The sequence below is a fragment of the Microcaecilia unicolor genome, chromosome 3 (assembly GCF_901765095.1).
Source record: "Microcaecilia unicolor chromosome 3, aMicUni1.1, whole genome shotgun sequence".
In the NCBI taxonomy this organism is placed as follows: Eukaryota; Metazoa; Chordata; class Amphibia; order Gymnophiona; family Siphonopidae; genus Microcaecilia; species Microcaecilia unicolor.
The window spans coordinates 188,264,125-188,284,047 of NC_044033.1; the positions used below are offsets into that span (position 1 = coordinate 188,264,125).

Consider the following 19,923-nt stretch of genomic DNA (forward strand, 5'->3'; position numbering starts at 1 on the left):
TCTCTCCTGCTCCTGTCAGGATGCGATCACTTGGGTCCCGTCAGGAGCAGGAGAGAGAGACCCCGGTGCTGGGCCCCCCTTGGAGGGAATTTTGCCTCCCCCCACCCCCCCCCCCACCCCCGTGGCCCTACTCCAAGGTATCAGGATATATCAAAGAGGGACATGAGGACTCTGACAAGAGTGGGGAAACCAGATCCATGCACTCTCCTCACTCTGGCCATACTCTAATTAGATGGGAGCACAAATCTTGCCATATGAGCCAGGCAGACTGTATGATTGGCCCTCAGCTGGGCTGGAATGAAGCTGGCACATTAAGTGCCATTTGGAAAAATTGCCCCCTGAGAGGCCGTGGTGACTTTTCTGTGTCAAATTGTTGGGAAACACTGATAAAAGACAAGACTTCATGAGCATGCCAGGCTGAATTTTAAATGAACTGTAAAGTGTGTGTGTGGGGGGGGGGGGGGGGGACGACGACCTGTGAGAGGCACAGGAGGTAATAGTGAAGAACGGTTTTCTTACTGTTGAGAAAGAAATGCATTGATTTCAAGAAATGCATTTGAAGCAATTTTGCATGTGTGCAGAGTCAGATGACACCAAGGTTTGTGGGTGGAGGTGATTTAGAAGAATAATAGTCTTATCCATAGCGTTAAAGGGGGACCTGGGTTTGGGAGGAAAGATTAGAATTGCGTCTTAGCCATGCTAAACTTAAGATGTTGGTATTGGAGAAGCCGGCTAAGATTTGGGACTAGATTCTGGGTGAAAATTCTGGCTAAGAGGTCAGTGGGGGAATCATGAGCCTAAATGTCGCACGGAAAGCTGTGAGAAATTGGAGCACTGAGGAAATGAGTTTGAAGTGAGGGCCCTGAGGCTCCCCTGCTAATAGTATAGCAAGAGAGGAGAATCCACCAGAGGATATGCTAAGCAGGTAACTTTTATAATAGGCTTTCCCTGTGTACAGCCTCTTAATATACAGGGGGTTTTATAACATGAGACTCATTTTCGAAGAGAAAAACCTCTAAAACGTGACATAAATCAGCATTTGGGCGTTTTTCTCACAAAAACGTACAAACTGGTATTTTTTAAACCTATTTTTTTTCAGATGTTTTTCTATGCTGTTCGTCTGCAGTGTGTCCAGATCTCAAAGGGGTGTGTTATTAGCGGGATATTAGTGTTCCTAAGACTTATTTGTTTTTCAGCCATAATGGAACAAAACAAAACCGCCCAGAACTAAAACTGTCTTGAGTTAGACCTTATTTTAGAACGAATAAGGCACAAAAAGGTGCCCTAAATAATCAGATGACCACTGGAGAGAATTAGGGGTGATCACCTAATACCGCCCCCCCACCAGTGTAAATAAAAATATGACTCACCAGCCTCAGATGTTATAGCCAGGTCTATTAGAGCAGCATATAGGTCCCTGGAGTAGTGTAGTATGCAGCGGGGGACTCGGGCCCCTAGCTCCCTCTACCTGTCCCGCTTGTGGTGGAAACTGTGAGCCCTCCAAAACTCACCAGAAACCCACAGTACCCACATATAAGTGCCCATTCACCCATAAGGTCTATTGTAGTGGTGTACTGTTGGGGTGGTGGGTTTTGGAGGGCTCTGCAGACAAGATAAGGGAGCAACGGTGAGGTGTGTACCTGGGAGCATTTATTTTAAGTCCACTGCAGTGCACCCTAGGGTACCCCATTGCTCTCCTGGGATGACTGGGGGTGAAGTCTGCTAAAAATGTTGGTCCCTCCTAGATCCCAGTAGCTTGATTTTGTGCAGGTTTTTTTTTTTTTTTTCTTCAAAACTGGCCTGAAAAGATAAATTCACAAAACCTTGTTCAAAATGGTATTTTTGAAAAAAAAAAAAAAAATGATGTTTTTCTTTTTTCAAAAATGGTTATATTCTCTATTCGGATTTGGGCATTTAGCGCAAAATATCCAAAGTCCGACTTAGATGCGCTATCAAAAATGCCCCTCCACGTGACCACCCTTGTGTAAAGTACACCTAGGGCCAACCTTAGCAATAGCAGGGCCTATGCGGACAAGGTGGGTGGGGCCCTCTGACATAAGAGTTCAAATCAATCACCGCCAGCATGGTGTGGCATCTGCTTCTCTCACTGAAACACCCCTGCCCCCCCCCCCCCCCCTCCACACACACACACACACACACACACATATTGTACCTTAAATGGTGTCTCCCTGGGCCAGATGTATCAACCAAACGTTAAAAAAAAACTAAAAAGTAAAAGTCCCTAACGAATTTTAAAAAACGAAGAATGCACCGACAAAACAAGTCGCACATGTTCGGTGCGGTATTGTATAGAACAATGCATCAAACTGGTGTAATCCCCGTCGGTAATCGGCCCCTAAAGCATGTGCAGAGCAGCCAAGCGTTATGCTGGCGGCTCTGCACATGTCCCAAATGTCAAAACAGCAAAAAAAAACAAACCCAAAAACACATGTTTCTGGAGGGGGGCAAAGGCGCTCATCAGGAGCGTCCTTTATGAGAGTCCTTGCCCCCCCCCCCAAGGTCGCCGCTGCTCCCCGCTCCCCCATGCTTAAAATTGTGCCTTTTGTAGGCAGCCCCGACTCCCCCTCTCCCTCCTTTCCTGCTTTTTTACAAAAAACAGCTCCTGCCATCCTCCGCCCCGAGGTCCCCTTGCGCCCCCCCCCCCCCCCCCCGCCCGAGGTCACCGCTGCTCCCCGCTTCCCCTCACTTCCCAAAAATCAAAACTTTAAGCTGCCCTGGCCGGCCCCCTCCCTTCCTCTCTTCTCTTTTTCCCCAGCTCCACCTCCCGCCATCCTCCGTCTTACCGGGCCGTGCAGCGCCGCTCACATCTGTGTGAGGGCACTGCATGGGAAGAACAGCTGATCGCCTCCGTCCTCTGCAGTCTCCGATACCCCTCCTTCTTCCTTCCTCCTGGGCCCACCCTCACCTGGTTACGTCAGGCGAGGGCGGGCCCAGGAGGGAGGAGGGACGTCGGAGACTGCAGAGGAGGCGATCAGCTGTTCTTCCCCATGCAGCGCCCTCACACAGAGGTGAGAGGCACGGCCCGGTAAGACTGAGGGGGGGAACGGCGGCGATGACATCTGGGGAGGGGGGGCGGCGGGGGCAGGGCACGGGGCGGAGGATTGCGGGAGGAGGAGCTGGGGAGGAAGGGAGGGGGCCGGCTGGGGCAGCTTAAAGTTTTGATTTTTAGGAAGTGGGGGGAAGTGGCGACCTCGGGCGGGGAGGGGCGCAAGGGGACCTCGGGGCGGAGGATGGCAGGAGCTGTTTTTTGTAAAAAAGCAGGAAGGGAGGGAGAGGGGGAGTCGGGGCTGCCTACAAAAGGCACAATTTTAAGCATGGGGGAGCAGGGAGCAGTGGCGACCTCGGGCGGGAGGGGGGCAAGGACGCTCATAAAGGACGCTCCTGATGAGCGCCTTTGCCCCCTCCCAATCCTTTTTTTCATTTTTGTTTTGATGCGTGTCTGACAGCTCAGGCCTTAAGGACAGCTCTGAACTTACGTTAAATTTATCACGGTAACTGATTTGGTGCAATCGTCGGTATGGTTAGTGCATTCCGAATTGTCCACATTAGAATGGTAGTTACTCGTTTGCATTCCGTTTTTGTTAGCTGCTGGCGTCGTCAGAAAATGGCCTTTAATGCATGCTACGGTTGAAATTTTCTTCGTTAAAGGGTCGTTAAAGTTTAATGCATCTGGGCCCCTGAGTCTACAGCTTGCCAGTGGCAGAAGCGATTCACTTGCGCTATCGGGGACTGGTTTTGGAACCTTCCATCTGTAGCATCCCATCCCTGTGGAAACAGGAAAATCAGAAGGAGCGGGATGCTGCAGAGGGAAGCTTCCAGAACTGGTCCCCAGCAACGCAGGTGAATCACTTCTACCACTTGTGAGCTGTAAACTTGGGGAGAGGTCAGAGAGAGGGGCAGAGACACTGGACCATTGTTGGGGGTGGAGGGGAGGGAAATGGAGGTGATGACTGGGTTAAACGCAGGGCCCCTAGAAGCTTGGAGCCCTGTGTGACTGTCCTGTTGCCCCTTCTTAAGGCAGGCTTATACTCAGCCTGTGTGAAGGTGTTCCTAGGGCCTCTGGGTGTATTTTAGGCCAGTTGTGCTGTATCCCATATTTTATAAGATGAGTGTATGTGCATAAGCACACATTTATAGCTGCTTCTGAGCATCTGCACACTCCCAGGGCTGCTTCTGAGCCTGTTTTATAAAGACACAGCCTTACAAAAGAGCCTTAAAGCAGGCCCCTTTCTGGAGTTCCCGTCTAGGAGCTGAATTATAAAATCAAGCCCTAAAGATATGAAGAGTGAGGAGATACCAGAATCCAAGTAAAGGCAACATCAAGAAGTAAATGATCAACAGTGCTGCCTGAAATCAGCAACTAGGCTGAGGAGGACAAAGCGAAGAAGGTTCTCCTGGATTAGGATATGAAGCAGGTCTGTGGCAAGAGCTGTCTCTCTAGGAGGTAAAGGGCAGAAACCAGATTGGACTGCACTGCATCCACAATAGCTTGACATTTTAGGATAACAGGGAAGTGATTAGATACCAAAGAGCAAGATGGAATCTTTAGAATTGCATTGTTTCTTAGCTGGGCGGGTGACAATAAGAGACCGGTCCCATTTCCCATATTAGCAGCTATTACATTGACGTTTCACACTGCCTGAAGAAACAAAAAGCTGTTTGAAAACACTTGTTCAAACAAAGGGCAGCCACAGGCATTGTAAGGGAGAGATTAACCTTTTTGATCCTTGTTTGGCACCGGAACCCTCCCCTGAGCCATGCAGCCCTAGAGAGAGGCCCCAGGGAGCTGTACTGAGGTGAATATGGCAGTGGAAATTTCACATCCAGACATTTTGCTTTTCAGCCTTCAGCCATGATGATGGTCATGACTAAACCATAGTGATCCTGTCCTGTGAGCCTCACCTATGAGGACTGGGGCACAATGCTTAGTTTCCTCTCTCCTAAAATCCTTTTTCATCATCATTGTCCCAGACAGGAATTCAAAGCAGGACATAAAACGTGCTGAACTGCCTAAGCCAGTCAGGCCTGTTTGTTACTATTTCCTTCCTTTTTCATCTTTTTTTTTTTTTTTTCACCTCAGCCTGCTGGCAAATGGCCTCAAATGAAGTGCTCACATCCTGTGTGTAGTGTGTCACAGGGCTGTTTGTACATTCCCTATGGGTCTCGAATGAGGGTGGAACCATAGTAACAAGCTCCTGTTCACGCAGAGCTACCTGCGTTCCCCGTGTGGGATGCCTCAGGAGAGCTGAGAGAATTCTGGGGAATTGCTTGTCTCAGTCTAGTGCCAGGGTTAAATACAGTCATTTTCCAATCCTGTGCTTTTTGCTACCCAGTTGTCTCCCATCCTGCTTTCCTAACAAATTTCCAGAGCAAGAAAAACAAATAACCAAAAATCTTGACGTAGTCATCTATCTTCTCTTGGTTTGGGAGGGGTGTTCACGGATCATGTGTGCATTTGGTGTAGTTTTGCTTCTGAATGTCTTACCGGGGCATGTTCTGCGTCCATTGCAGGCTCGGAATGTGTACCTTCACGCTGGCTGTGTCCTTGGGGGCTGTTCTCCTCCTTCCATTCTCCATCATCAGTAATGAGGTGCTGCTTTCCCTGCCCCAGAACTACTACATCCAGTGGCTGAACGGCTCTCTCATCCACGGTGAGCTTTAGCTTTCAGATTGCCTCAGACCCCTCCACTCTGTAAGTGCAGAGAGAGAGTAATTTGTTCTAGAGATGGGAACCAAACTTACTGTTTACCTTGGTGATTCATGACAATCTAATAGTACAGCTTGTGGCTGAAGTAGCACCCAGGATCATCCTTATTGTCTTTCCTGATGTCTTAGTACAAACAACATTTAAACAAATATTTGGCCTATGAGCATGACAGTCTAAATATGAATCTGTACTGTAGCTATTTCCTATGTCATACTTTCTGTTCCTCCTATTTTATTGTTTGTGCACTGCTTAAATATTTTGGTGTCTATTCAACGCAGTTCAACCAGCCAGAAATGTCTCCTGGCCTGTTAAAATCTCCTGTTTGGGACTAACTGGTCATTTTCAGCAGCACTGAACTGGTTAGTGGCAAACTCAAAACTGTCTCTTTTATGAGCATTCTGGTGGCGGAATCAGCAAGCTAGGTTAACTGCATAAGTTAGTCCTCCTATCTTTATGTGGTAACCCATACCCAGTTTATTCCTGCCTGAATTCTGCGCAACAAAATTTTAAAATTCTGCAGACAAAGTTTGTAAATTATGCAAAATTCTGCACACGGAACTTTCAAAATTTTTTTTGCAGCCCCCTCCCTCCCACAGCATCCTCATTTTTTTTTTTTTTACAGCCCCTCCCGCCAGCCACCCCTGCACTCACCCGTGAGGTAGGGGAAGAGGAGCTGGAGCGGGAGAACCTCTTTGGGGACAGGAAAGAACCCCACTTTTTCCTGCCCCACTGCTGCCGCCGCTCTCTCGCTGGTGCTGTGCTTTATCCAAATGGCCACTGAGACTTCAAATCTCCAGAGATTACTACTTGAAGTCTCGGTGGCCATTTTGAAAAAGCACAACACCAGCGAGAGAGCGGTGGCAGCGGGGCAGGAAAGAGTGGGGTTCTTTTCTGCCCTCTGAAGAGGCCACTAGACCATCGGGGTGTTCAGTGCTCAAGTAGGGCGAGTGGGCGGGCGGCATTCTGCGGACAAATTGTGAATTTTGCATGACTGGGGGAATTCTTTGCAAATTCTGCGCTCCGCAGTTACTCAGAATTCCGGCATGAGTAAATATTGCACTTAACCAGCTATGTGTTAGCTGGCTACGCAAACCCAGAAATTTGATTCCAGTGCCTGGAACTAGCCTGGCCTTGAATTTCCATGTTTAGTGCCAGCAGCAGTCAGCAAAATGCTGATGTATGATTTAGTGGTATATGAAATAAAAGATACTTGATACTTGAACCCAGACCCAGAAACCTTCCATATAGTCGATAGGATATGATGTGGGGCTCCATGCTTTTGCCACTCTGCAGCAGCCTGCAGTGTTATACTGGAAGGTGCTTTCTGTGTGCATCCTTGATGTGTTTTTCTTTTTTTTTTTCCCATCCCATCTTCTCAGGACTATGGAATTTGATCTTTCTGTTCTCCAACCTCTCCCTCATCTTCCTCATGCCCTTTGCTTATTTCTTCACGGAAGCTGAAGGATTCGCAGGCTCTAAGAAGGTACGGATTGGTGTAACATGACTTGTGAGGTGTCTTTTTTTTTTTTTTTTTTTTTTTTTCCTGAGGTTATGTTGTGACATGCTTCTATTCTTGCCCTGCAGGGGATCATGGCCCGTGTCTATGAGACCTTTGTCGTTCTGCTGCTGCTGACTCTGCTCCTCTTGGGGATTATGTGGGTGGTATCGGCGATTGTGGATGACAGCGCGGCCAGCAGAGAATCCCTGTACGGTGGGTACCTGGGTCAGAGAAGTAGAGGGAGACATTAGGAGAAGGGAGTTGGACATAGATATGGGATTAAGGGGGGGGAGGGAGGGAGAGAAGAATTGCTGGGTCAGGATGAGACGTTTCCTATTGAGCTGGTGAAGGGCTTGTAGTACAAGGTCTCCATGGACAAACAGTAAGCCAGCCATGCAGGTAGTGATGCCACAGCAGCACCAGATCAGATCTTTTCTCCTAGATTCCAGAAAAGTCTAGAAAGCTTTGTGAGCATGTGCAAGTGTTCCCAACTATGTCTGTGCCCCCCACCCCCCAAATCTGTGGTGTCCTTTCAGGTTCTGAAAACATAAATTCCTTCACTTCTGCTCAGTAGCCTGCATTAACTATTGCTGGGCATTAGAGAATTCACTATGAACTTTTTGTTATATTCACCCCCCCCCCCAGTCCGTTGGTAGACAAAACTATACAAAAACATGGGGAGGGGGTGGATGAGGGAGGGATTCTGGGGCAGGGGATGGGGGGGGTATAAAAGATTTTGTAAAGTTTTTATATTGGTTGTACAATTTTGAGTTTGTCAATAAAAACAATTAAATGTTAAAAAAAAAAAAACTATACAAAAACTGAAGTAGGACACAGCCAAATTATCCTTTTGTAGTTTCTTTCTGTCCTCAGCAAGTATGGTTTCCCTTCCTAGAAGAGCTACTATATATGCTCGAATATAAACCAAGATTTTTTGGCCAAAAAAGGAATTAAAAATTAAATCTGTTTGTATTCAAGACCTACCCCACCTCCACCCATAGTGTCAGCAGGCTTTTCTGTTCCCTCCTTCCCTATGTTGTCCCTCCTTCTTCCCTGCTGCCACTGTCTTCCCTCCCCCCTCTGGGCTTACCATACTACCCTTGTGATCTAGTGATGCATTGAGGCAGGAATGATCCCCACTCATTCTTGCCCATGCCCTGTCAGTAGTAAAAAAAGTGGCTTTTTGCCATGATTTATAGTTTGGGTTTGTTATACCCCATTAACTAACTCGCAGATCACAGCAGTGTACAATTCTAAAAACAAAGAAAATGGGAAAAGAACTACAAAAATTGACTGGACAGTGTTCCGTGATACCAATCATTCAAAAAGGAATTGCACATACAGTAAAAGGCAGGAGAAAGGGGAAAGCAGTGGCGTACCAAGGGGGGGGGGCGGTGGGGGCAGTCCGCCCCAGGTGCACGCCGCTGTGGGGGTGCCGCGCGCCGGTCAGCTTCCTTCGTTTCCATGCTCCCTCTGCCCCGGAACAGGAAGTAACCTGTTCCATGGCAGCGGAAGCATGGAAACGAAGGAAGCTGACTGGCGCGCGGCACCCGGGGTGGGGGGTTTCTTTCGCTGGGGTGGGGGTGTCCTTTCGCCAGGGGGGGGGTCGCGCTGCACCGGGGGGGGGGGGCGCTGCACCCGGGGGTCTCAGCCCCCCTAGGAACGCCACTGGGGGAAAGAAGGGGATATTGCAAGAACCAGGTAGGAAACAATAAAGCCTTATGTGGAATTAAATGTTTGCTGAAACAGCCAAGTTTTGAGCATCGTTTTGAATTTTTTAAATGACAGTTCAGAATGGACTGAGAGAGGAATAGAGTTCCAGAGGAAAAGGGCAGCAAAGAAGAAAGCCCAATGCTGAGTAGACTCCAGTTGTGCATAATGGGGACTAGGGAGATATAATCGGTGGTCGTTTTGTAGAACGAAGAAGACATGCTGGGGAATAAGGAATAGTAAGGTTAGAGAGATAACGGGGGAGTGTCCCAACCTTTAAAGACACTTGTGAGAGTCTTAAAAATGATCTGTTGATCAACTTGGAGCTAATGTGATTTGAGAGAGAGACGAGAGACATGATAGATTTTGGGGCATGGAGAAGCAACTTAAGTGCAGTATTTTGGAGAGTCTGGAGTTTCCCAAGAAGTGAAGAAGAGCAGCCAAGGTAGATGATATTACAATAATGTAGCCTGGCGATGAGGAGAGAGGATCAGTGGCGTAGCCAAGGGTGAGCTGGGGTGGGCCCAGGCCCACCAAGTAGCAGCACATCTATAATGTGGCTGGCAGGTACCCCAAACCCCACCAGCCAAAAACTCCCAACAACATTTTGCTGCCAGTGAAAATCTGCTATTTATATGTATACGGGTGAGAGGGGATGTTTGAAAGACCATATGGCATGCAGGCAAGAGAGGGAGAAACCAAATCACTTGTAGGACAAGACGGAGTGCTGCCCACCCAAACTTGGGTGTCTGGCTACGCTCATGGGATCAAAGCATGAAAAGTGTCATAATCAAAGAAGCTACGGACCGACCGAAGTTTGTGAAGGATAAAAAAGCCTGTTTTACATAACCTAAAAATTTGTTGAGAAAAATTTAGTTGAGAGTCGAGAGTTACACCAAGATACCTAAAAGAACTAACTGGTAAAAGAGTATGACCAAGGAGGTTTAAGGATAAGGAAGGAATTGATAGACCACCAGTGAACCAGCATGTTATTGTCTTATCCAGTATTTCCAGTAGCATTCTCACGAAGGTGCCGTTGGAAGTTGTGACAGCCATTTTTACTATAGAGACAGCATGGGCAGAATGAGTGGAGATCGCTTCTGCCCCAACGCATCACTAGACCACCAGGGTGGTACAGTAGGCCCGGGGGGGGGGGGGGGGGGATGGTCCTACTGGTGGGTCTGGGAGAGGTGTTTGTCTGTTCAAGGGGAGGGAGGGCATAAGTGAGAGCTCGACTGGTTTTGGGGGGGTGAAAAAGGAGGAGGGACATCAGGAGGGAAGGGTGGAATTGTCAGACACCATGGGGGAGAGAGGGAAGGGAGCATGAAAGGGAAGGAACGCTGGAATATAGACCCTTGATATATATTTGGGTTAAGCTTTTTCTCCCCTTTTTTGGGGGAAAATGTTATGTTCATTTATATTTGAGTATATACAGTAATCTAAATCTGTATTATAGTCTTAAAACTTTGAAACTACTGTAAATGCACTTATCTTAATTCAGTAGTTGATGAATACAGTATGGGGCTCATTTTCAAAGCACTTAGCCTCCCAAAGTTCCATAGAAACCTATGGAACTTAGCCTCCCAAAGTGCTTTGAAAATATGCCTCTCTGCGTCTTAAGACGCGGAATGGAAGAATAACACCATTATGCTCGCAGATCGACTACTGAATTAAGTGCACTTACAGTAGTCTCAAAATTTTAAGACTGCTAAACATAAATATAAAAAAGTTTATAAAAGGACAAAAAAAAGTATGAATAAATATTTTGAGTAATAAAATAGTGGCCACTAATGTCTGCCAAACTGATGATGATCCAGGTGAATCACGAGCCAGTGGTGTTCGTGTGAAATGAGTCACCACTGAGGTTTGGATCATATAGAGGCGTATTTTCAAAGCTCTTAGACTTACAAAGTTGCATAGTAACCTATGGAACTTTGGAAGTCTAAGTGCTTTGAAAATGAGCCCCATTGTGTTCTATTACCACTCTAGCAATTTGAGATTTATCTATGTTGGGCTTTTATTGAGATGTGGCATCTTCATCATCACATTAACAAAAGTTGTGGTCCATTATCCACATTACTTAGTTTTACATTGATAAGGTCTCCCTTAAAATCCATCCTCAATTCTTAGTCATCCCAATAGTTCACATCTTCCAACCCATGTACTTCCCATCTTCTCCCCTTCACCACAGAACAAAGCAGAAGGATGGGGTACATTAACTAAACCAGGAGTGGGCAACCTTGGACCTCCAGGGCCACAACCCAGTTGAGTTCTTGAGTTTTCAAGATTTCCACAGCGAATATGTATGAAATTGGTTTGCCTGTGCTGCCCCCATTGTATGCAAATAGATCTCATGCATATTGATTGTGGAAATCTTGAAAACCCGACTGGGTTGTGGCCCTCGGACTGTGGTTGCCATCCCTGTCCTAAATTGTGCACTGCTGTACTCCTTATGAGGAACACAGCCTCACAGGAGAGCTTTCAGTGCATCCTGTCTTATGACCTCAATTGAGATTGGCCTTGCTGTCAGCAAACATGGACTTCTGATTATATGGCATTCTTCTACTAATACTTTCAATAGTGAAAGTTCCTTAATTGTGGCTGATGGCCATGTCCATAGCCGTTCTCTGCTCCTAAACCATAACTGACATCTGCAAAGGTACTTTCAGACAGCCATTCCTTGGGTCAGTCCTCCAGAACCAAAGTTCCTTTAGTTAGTGTCTTCTAGAACTTTCTTTTGCCTAACTTCAAGCTACCACAGCAACAGCAGCTCAGTTTCTTACCAACATTCCGAATACCATCCACCCTTGCACCCTTGGCTTGGGAGTTACCCATATATGGCCAATGTATTTCCTGCTTGTCCATAGAGAAGGCAAGGTTACTTACCTGTACTGGGGGTTCTCTGGACAGTAGGATAACTTAGCCTCACAGTTCCTCCCACTTCTGCCTTGTGATTGAAGCAGTTTACATCTATTCAACATACATTGAGTTGGGAATCAAATGAGACACAGGCAGGAACACTTGCACGTGCCCAGAAAACATTCTAAGCTTTTTTTTTTTTTTTTTGAGGGGGGGGGGGGCAGGGACAGTGATAGACATGCTGAAGCCCAGGGCAGAAACTTGGGAGGGGGTCCCAAATGCTACTAGCAGGCAGTGTCTCCAACTTCAGGCAGACAGGAAGTGTCACTGATTGCTCCTCCTCCCCCCCCCCCCCCTTCCCAGTCTGTCCCTAGCTCTAGAAGAGCAGATTCAAACTAGTGCTGTCGTGATGACCTCTGTCTGATTTTTATCTTGCTGTCCTTGGAGAACACTCAGTACAGGTAACTTATTTTTAGAGTTTTGTTTGAGTGTTGTGTCAGCATTGTGACCTATTATCTGTTCTTGTTTCAGATCTGTGGGAGTATTACCTTCCTTATTTGTATTCCTGTATCTCCCTCTTTGGGGTGCTGCTGCTCCTGTGTAAGTATCTGTTTTAGAGTGGATGCTTGGTGGTGGGTCTTCCTACAGTAAGTAGTGAGAGCGTAACATTTGGGCCTCGGAGAAAGATGTGCTGCATCCAGGGCCGGTCTTAGCAAGTGTGGGGCCCTGTGCAGACCAATTTGGTGGGGCCTCATCCTAGCCCCACCCCTGACCTAGCCACGCCCACCCCTAGCTACACCCCATCCGTGTTCTGCGATTCTCCCCTCCCATCCCATTCATGAACAGCGATTCTCCTCTGCCTTGCCCTGCCCTCCCATCCCATCCATGTTCAGCCTCCCTCCAGCGATTCTCCTCTGCCCTGCCCTCCCCTCCATGTCCAGCGATTCTCCCCTCCCATCCATGAACAGCGATTTCTCCTCTGCCTTGCCCTGCCCTCCCATCCCATGTCCAGCCTCCAGCGCGCATCACAGTGGCTGCAGAGGAGAGACACAGCAGACCAGGTCATGGTGGGCAGGCCAGGCATCAGAGGACGGAGCAACTACTGCAGCAGACAGCAGTCTCTTTCACGGCTGGGGTCAGGTGAGGTGGTGTGGCCAGGCCAGCCAGGAGACCAGGTCTAGGTGCGCGTGTGCTGTCGTGGCGCTGAAGCGGGGAGCACTGCTGCAGAGCCTTCTGGCTCACACTCACTCACTACTGTTGGATGGATCTGGTGGGAGTCATCGGAGCGGACTTGAGACGAGAGCACCTGGAGCGGGATGGGAGGAGGCGGAGTTGAGGCGTGCCGCGGGGGCCCTTTGAGCACGAGGCCCTGTGCACCAGGGGCGTATCTGGACTCTGGCGGTAGGGGGGGCCAGAGCCAGAGGGAGGGGGCACATTTTACCCCCCCCCCCCCCGCCATTTCCGGACCCCCCCGCCACTGCCAGACCCCCCCCCTCGCCACCAATGACACTCTCCGCCGCCAACCCTCCCCCGCTGCTGTCACTTACCTTTGCTGGCCGGGGACCCCAACCCCCCGCCAGCCGAGGTCCTCTCTTCCATGCAGGCTGCAAGTTGCAATGCTTCCTGTTCTTCTGAGTCTGACGTCCTGCACGTACAACGTGCAGGACGTCAGACTGAGTTCCAAATTCTGAGTCTGACGTCGTGCAGGACGTCAGACTCAGAAGAACAGGAAGCGTTGCAACTTGCATCCTGCACGGAAGAGAGGACTTCGGCTGGCGGGGGCTTGGGGTCCCCCGCCAGCAAAGATCGGCGACGGGTTGGTGGCGGGCGTGCAGGATGGAGGGGGAGGTGGAGAGGGTTGATGGTAGGGGGGTCCAGGGCGAAATCTGCGGGGGCCCAGGCCCCTGTGGCCCCAACGCAGATACGCCCCTGTTGTGCACTCGCCCCTGCCTAAGACCGGCCCTGGCTGCATCAGTGTCTGAATTTCCCAGGAAGCTCTGCTCCTTTCTCCAGTGAACTTACAGCACTCTACATAGCCTCAGGAGCTAGCAGTGACCTTAGGTCTATAGTATTTGCAGGCCAGAGATGGTAAAGGGAGTCAAGTAGTTTTCCCATTTTGCTCTAACCATATGTTCAGAGATTCAAGGACTGGGCTCAGTGGGCCTCTGCTTATCCTTCATGGACTCTACATAAGGCTGCAGTGTTCTTGAGGGGGAGGCATGGGTTTAGTTCTTCATACTTGCTAAAGCGGAGTCCTCCCCCTGTGTGCTCAGAACAGAAGCAGAAGAGGTATACAGTGCCACCTGGTGGCTAGTGGAGGCTGATAACTAAGGAAGTGTGTGTCTTGTATCCGCAGTTTGTACTCCGTTGGGCCTATCCCGCATGTTTACAGTAACAGGGACACTACTGGTGAAACCTCGGGTAAGGACTTTTTGATATTCTTGTTGCTGGGGCTTGCCTGAGCGCTGTCCCATACTTCCCAAGTGGTGAGCATAGTCGATCAGGCAGCATGTGGTAAAATCTGAGTTTACACAATGTCAGTAACTTCATATGTTAATGGTTCTTTATTTTGTTCTGGTATAGAAATATCCTGTAACAAAATTTTGGACAAAATTTTGGTGATATAGCTGACTTTTTTTTATTTATTTATTTTTATTACTATTATTTCTGCCATTGTGTTTTAAGATTTGGGGGGGGAGGGGGAGAGGGTAAAGGAGCCACTTTCAGCCCTAACAATGAAACATTACACCGAGTCATATGCTCGACTCTGCTGGGTGCATGCAAACTTTAGTGTCTGAGAGATGATGGATTTGATCTTTCCCCACACAGCTGTTGGAGGATTTGGATGAGCGACTAAGCTGTACAGCTTTCGAGGAGGCTGCTGTATACCGCAAAATTTCTGGTATGGAAAAGCCCTAAACAGTTTGCTTTGTTCTGTTCCTCTGGGTGCCTAGGCTGACATGTTAAATTGCACTGTCTGTCTTTCATAGGTAAAACGTCCTGCTGGCTGAATTTGAATATGGCTGTGCTGAAGAAACAGTTCCTTGCTATCCGGGCTCAGAAAAAAACCCTGGGTAAGCTGAGCAGAAGTTAGACTGAGTGAGCAGTGAGGTGGTGGGAGCAGGGGCGTAGCCAGACTTCAGCGGGAGGGAAGTCCAGAGCCCGAGGTGAGGGGGCACATTTTAGCCCCCCCCTCCACGGCACCACCCCTCCTCCGTCCCTTTTGACTCCCCCTCCCGCCGCCACCAACCCTCCCCCGCCAGGTACCTTTGCTGGATGGGGTCCCCAACCCCCATCAGCCGATCCCCTTCAGCGCCGGTCTCCAAGTCCAGCGCGTTCGCTGATCTAGATTCTGTTTCTGTGAGTCCTGACATCCTGCACGTTCTTACTTGCAGGATGTCAGGACTCACAGAAACAGAATCCAGATCAGCAACGCGCCAGAGACCAGTACTAAAGAGGACTTCGGCTGGCGGGGGTTGGGGACCCCCGCCAGCAAAGGTACCTGACAACGGTGGGGGAGGGTCGGCGGGGGGGTAAAAGCAGGGAGGCCCATGCCCCCGTCGACCCACCTAGCTATGCCCCTGGGTAGGAGCAGTCTACAGAACAGCTGCATTGGTGGGTTTATAGTGTGTGGGGAATATTAGCTGTGTTCCAGGCTAAGGACAAGTACTTAATTAATTCTAACCCAGGTTACTTAGGGTTTAGGGCACAGCTGTTTAACACTGGCTCAGTCTCAAGTGCCCAAATCTAATTTTTAGGATGGCTGCCATTGAGTATGCATTTGAGACTTTTTTTTTTTTTTTACATCTTAAAACAATGACCAGGTTAGTTTTATATATTTTAATTATTCTGCAAACAGACTGCCTTGACTAAAACAGAAGGTGACTTTCAAGGTTGGCACTGGATCTTGGTCATGCTGAGTGGTCTGTTTGCCCCCTTCTGGACTTTGGGTCATTGGTTAGAGCACTGTTCCGTTATCAGCACTTGCACCAAGTGCAGTGGCGTTCCTAGGGGGGCTGACACCCGGGACGGATCGCCGATGCGCCCCCCCCCCCCCGGATGCAGCGCGATCTGCCCCCCTTCTGCGTGCTGAACAGTCTCTGCAGCCGCCCGCGAGTCGCCCCCAGCACCTCTGCACTCCCTGCTCCCTCCGCTGCAGCTGTGCTCAATGAAAAGCAGGCGGAGGGCGGGAAAGGGCTGAAACCGGCCAATCCCCACAGCCCGGAAGCTACCACCGACTGGCCTCCTCGCAGGGAGAGGTTCTGCTCACTGTCCGCCTGCTGCTGCACGGAGACAGGGAGCTACCCTTCAGGGGGCTTCACATCGGCTCACGCCATTGGATGCTGCTTTGCTTTGCCCTTTGGAAAGGGGAGGATAACAACCATGCAGACTTGGGCAGCTTTTCTGACACAGCTGAAGCACACGAGAAGGAAGGAAGGAAGCGCGAAAGGACCCCCCGGGTGCACGTTGCTGGGGGGGGGGGGGGGGGGGGAGGTGTCATGCGCGCGCCTGTCCGTCGTTCGTTCCATGCTCCCTCTGCCCCGGAACAGGAAGTAGCCTGTTCCGGAGCAGAGGAAGCATGGAACGAATGACGGACAGGTGCGTGCAGCACCCCCCCCCCCCCCCCCTTGGTACGCCACTGACCGAGTGTCTCCTATCTGCTGCTAGATCCCCGAGCTGGAGGAGGAGCAGCAGTCTGAGCTCAGACCTTCCACACATTTTCCTTGTTTCTACATAGGTCACCCAAAGTTGGGTGCGGATCTATAAACTAAGAGGCATATTTTCAAAGCACTTAGCCTTCCAAAGTTCCATAAGTTTCTATGGAACTTTGGAAGGCTAAGTGCTTTGAAAATATGCCTCTAATTAGCTTAAGTGGAGGGAATTCACCATACACTATTCACTCTCCCAGCATAAATCATTTATTTATTTATGTATTTATTTATTACATTTGTACCCCACATTTTCCCACCTATTTGCAGGCTCAATGTGGCTTACATAGTACCGTGAGGCGTTAGCCACCTCCGGTGATGAAACAAATACAGAGTGGCTGGAGGAGTGGCCTAGTGGTTAGGGTGGTGGACTTTGGTCCTGGGGAACTGAGTTCGATTCCCACTTCAGGCACAGACAGCTCCTTGTGACTCTGGGCAAGTCACTTAACCCTCCATTGCCCCATGTAAGCTGCATTGAGCCTGCCATGAGTGGGAAAGCGCGGGGTACAGATGTAACAAAAATAAAAAAAATATTGTCAGTGAGATAAATGTGTTACAGACATATTTGGTCGTACGTTGTTTTTATGGTTTTTGGTAGTGCATTCCAGAGTTGCGTGCTTATATAGGAGAAGTTGGATCCATAAATTGATTTGTATTTGAGTCCTTTGCAGCTAGGGTGGTGAAGATTTAGGTATGTTCATGATGATCTGGTTGAGTTTCTGGTTGGCAGGTCTATGAGGTCAATCATATATCCCGTGGCATCGCCATAGATAATTTTGTGGACCAGGGTGCAGATTTTGAAAGTAGTACGCTACGTTCTTTGATTGGGAGCCAATGTAGTTTATCATATAAAGTATCAAAAATCGAATTGTCAAGGATTCAAAATCTTTGTTTTAAAGAATTGTCAAGGATTCAACAATTTAACAGTCAGCCCTCTGTTTTAAAGAAATTACTAGATATATAATCCCCCAGGGGTTAACTAAGCTGCACTAGCGGCTTGCGTGCATTAATTCAGACACAGCCAGAATTGCTGCATAGCAGCTGCTAATGTGGCTTAGTAAACAGCGGGGGGATAGTTATTTAAGTTATTTTAATGTTTAAAGGACCCTCAGAAGCACTTGTTTCAAACATGCAGAAAAATCCTGCCAATGCAATCAAAACAACCACTATTTTTGTGCTTAAAGTCATCATTGGTCTTGAGTAATCTACACATTTAACATTTTTAATCATTTTTTAATCATTTTTTAATATTTTTATTTATTTATTTGTTACATTTGTATCCCACATTTTCCCACCTATTTGCAGGCTCAATGTGGCTTACATAGTACCGTAGAGGCGATCGCCCATACTGGTATGAACAATTACAGAGTGAAGTTATTGGTAGAATAAAGGTCATGTGTGATAGACACATTAGGGAATTATAAAGGAGAAAAAGTTAAGCTATGTCCAATACGATTTTTGGTTTTGGTATGTTGCAGGGTTAAGGCATTTAATAGGATCATTAGGGTATGCCTTTTTGAACAGGTTGGTTTTTAGTAGTTTCCAGAAGTTAAGGTGGTCATATGTTGTTTTCATGGCACTTGGTAATGCATTCCATGGTTGCATGCTCATATAGGAGAAGCGAGATGAGTAGATTGATTTTGTACTTGAGTCATTTTAGCAGCTTCAGTCTCACTTAACTTTTGTGCATGGTCCCACTGCCAACATGGCCAGTGTTTTGATACTACTTCAGGGAAGTGCTTCGTTTATCATGCAACATCCGTTCTGCACTTGATTTCTGCTGGGAGATGTACATAATGAATCGTTGGCATTAACAGGCACATAATTGGCAAGTCATTAGCAGTTATGCACAGATCTGCCCTGCACGCTATTCTATACCATGTGTGCCTAAATCTAGGGTACACAACTCCAAAGGAGCATGGAAGGGTCAGGGGCATGCCCAGAATTTAGGCACAGTGTCATAGAATACCTCCAGATCCTGACCTGATTCCCATTAGTTGGGTGCCAGCATTTATATCAGGTCTTTGCGGGCATCTGTGCTCGCCAGTGGTGTAGCTAAGGGGGGACCTTGGGGGCCTGCCCCCCCCCCCCCAAAATTGGATCCAGGGCCCCTGGTTTGGCTGGCGGGGTCCCTAACCCCCGCTAGCTGAAGCCTTTTACCAGCGCTGCGCTCTGCGCATTGCCTGCCCTGCTTCCTCTCATGTCGCAAGCATGAACACGACGTGAGGCACAGTAATCGCACAGGGACAGAGCCTGCGGAGACAGGGACAAACTTTGAAGGGGGGGGGGGGTCTGTTAATGAATTGGACAGTTATTTATGTTCAAGTGATGCAGACAACAATGTTTTCTGGGGGGTGGGGGGGAACAAGCAAAAGTGCTGGTCACAACTGGCAAAATTTGCAGGGGGGATCCTGTGCATTCCTGCTACCGGCACATTCTCTGAGAAGTTTTCTATTGCGAGAAGGACTGTGGAAGAGGGAGAGCTAGACTTCTGATTCATCCACAGATTTAAAAATCATAGCAGTGCTTCATAGGGCATGTTTCTCCCCCACTAGGGCATACAGAACGGGTTGTATTTTGTACCCCTGGACATTTAACAGGTTGTATTACGGTTCCTTGAGGTAGTAGAAAGGAAGAGGGTGGGAGGCGGGGGATTTATTATAGTTGCTCGTTATTATTGTTTTCTATTTCTGATTTCATAAACAACAGTTGCACAGAATACTGTTCCTTTTTATACTTTAATAAATAAAGATTTAAATATAAAATCTGAAGTGTTTGAGGCTTCTGCAGATGGGGACAGAGCCTGCGGGGACGTGGTGGGGGTGGGGACAAACTTTGTCCCCATGTCATCCTCTACTGAGGATACAGGTCACTCAGTGCATGGATTTGCTTTGCATAATGTAATAAGCTGAGAAGGAATGCCAGATTAAGAAAAGCCTTGTTTTCTGCTGGGTCTAAGGGGAAAGGGGGTATTAGAAACCATTTTAGGAGTGGAGCTCTTGGATCATATCAGTTACAGAAATTGGTAATTAGTTGAATATTTAGTTCTCCTTTGAAGCTACTGATTCTAGAATCTTTTTGGAGGATGCTGGGCTAATGCAGGCAAAAGGCTTCTCCCAGTTTTGTGTTGCTCTCAGAACGGGTTATTTTTTTAAAGTGATATTCTTCATTGTTTTGCCTTCTATTTTTTCTCTCCTAGAGCATTAGTCTAAAACTGCGTAGAAACTTGTCTGTAAGTAAGGGCAGAAAGTCAGGATGGAAAGAGCGTGGATTGATCTGTGTTCTCTTTTTGCAGAGATGAGGGGGCAGGCTTCCCCTTGGCAGAGGAATCTGGAGTACCCTTTGGTGATGACACTGCTCCTGGCTTTAACGGTAAGTGTTTTCTCAGCTGTGAGAGTTGGGCCAGGGGTGATGGTTCT

General features: G+C 48.2%; 1 protein-coding gene across 2 annotated transcripts in view; it reads left to right on the top strand.

Moving 5' to 3' along the window:
• Window positions 1-19,923, top strand: part of LMBR1L (limb development membrane protein 1 like) — a 64,974-nt gene that overhangs the window by 20,880 nt on the left and 24,171 nt on the right. For both annotated transcript variants that reach the window (XR_003941480.1, XM_030196817.1), the window contains exons 4-11: window positions 5,533-5,672; window positions 7,108-7,211; window positions 7,313-7,439; window positions 12,327-12,395; window positions 14,152-14,216; window positions 14,625-14,697; window positions 14,786-14,869; window positions 19,800-19,876. Coding sequence is in view for 1 of the 2 variants with exons in the window: in XM_030196817.1 (XP_030052677.1) it covers window positions 5,533-5,672; window positions 7,108-7,211; window positions 7,313-7,439; window positions 12,327-12,395; window positions 14,152-14,216; window positions 14,625-14,697; window positions 14,786-14,869; window positions 19,800-19,876 (739 nt within the window). In the remaining variant the exon portion in view is untranslated. The remainder of the gene's footprint in view (window positions 1-5,532; window positions 5,673-7,107; window positions 7,212-7,312; window positions 7,440-12,326; window positions 12,396-14,151; window positions 14,217-14,624; window positions 14,698-14,785; window positions 14,870-19,799; window positions 19,877-19,923) is intronic.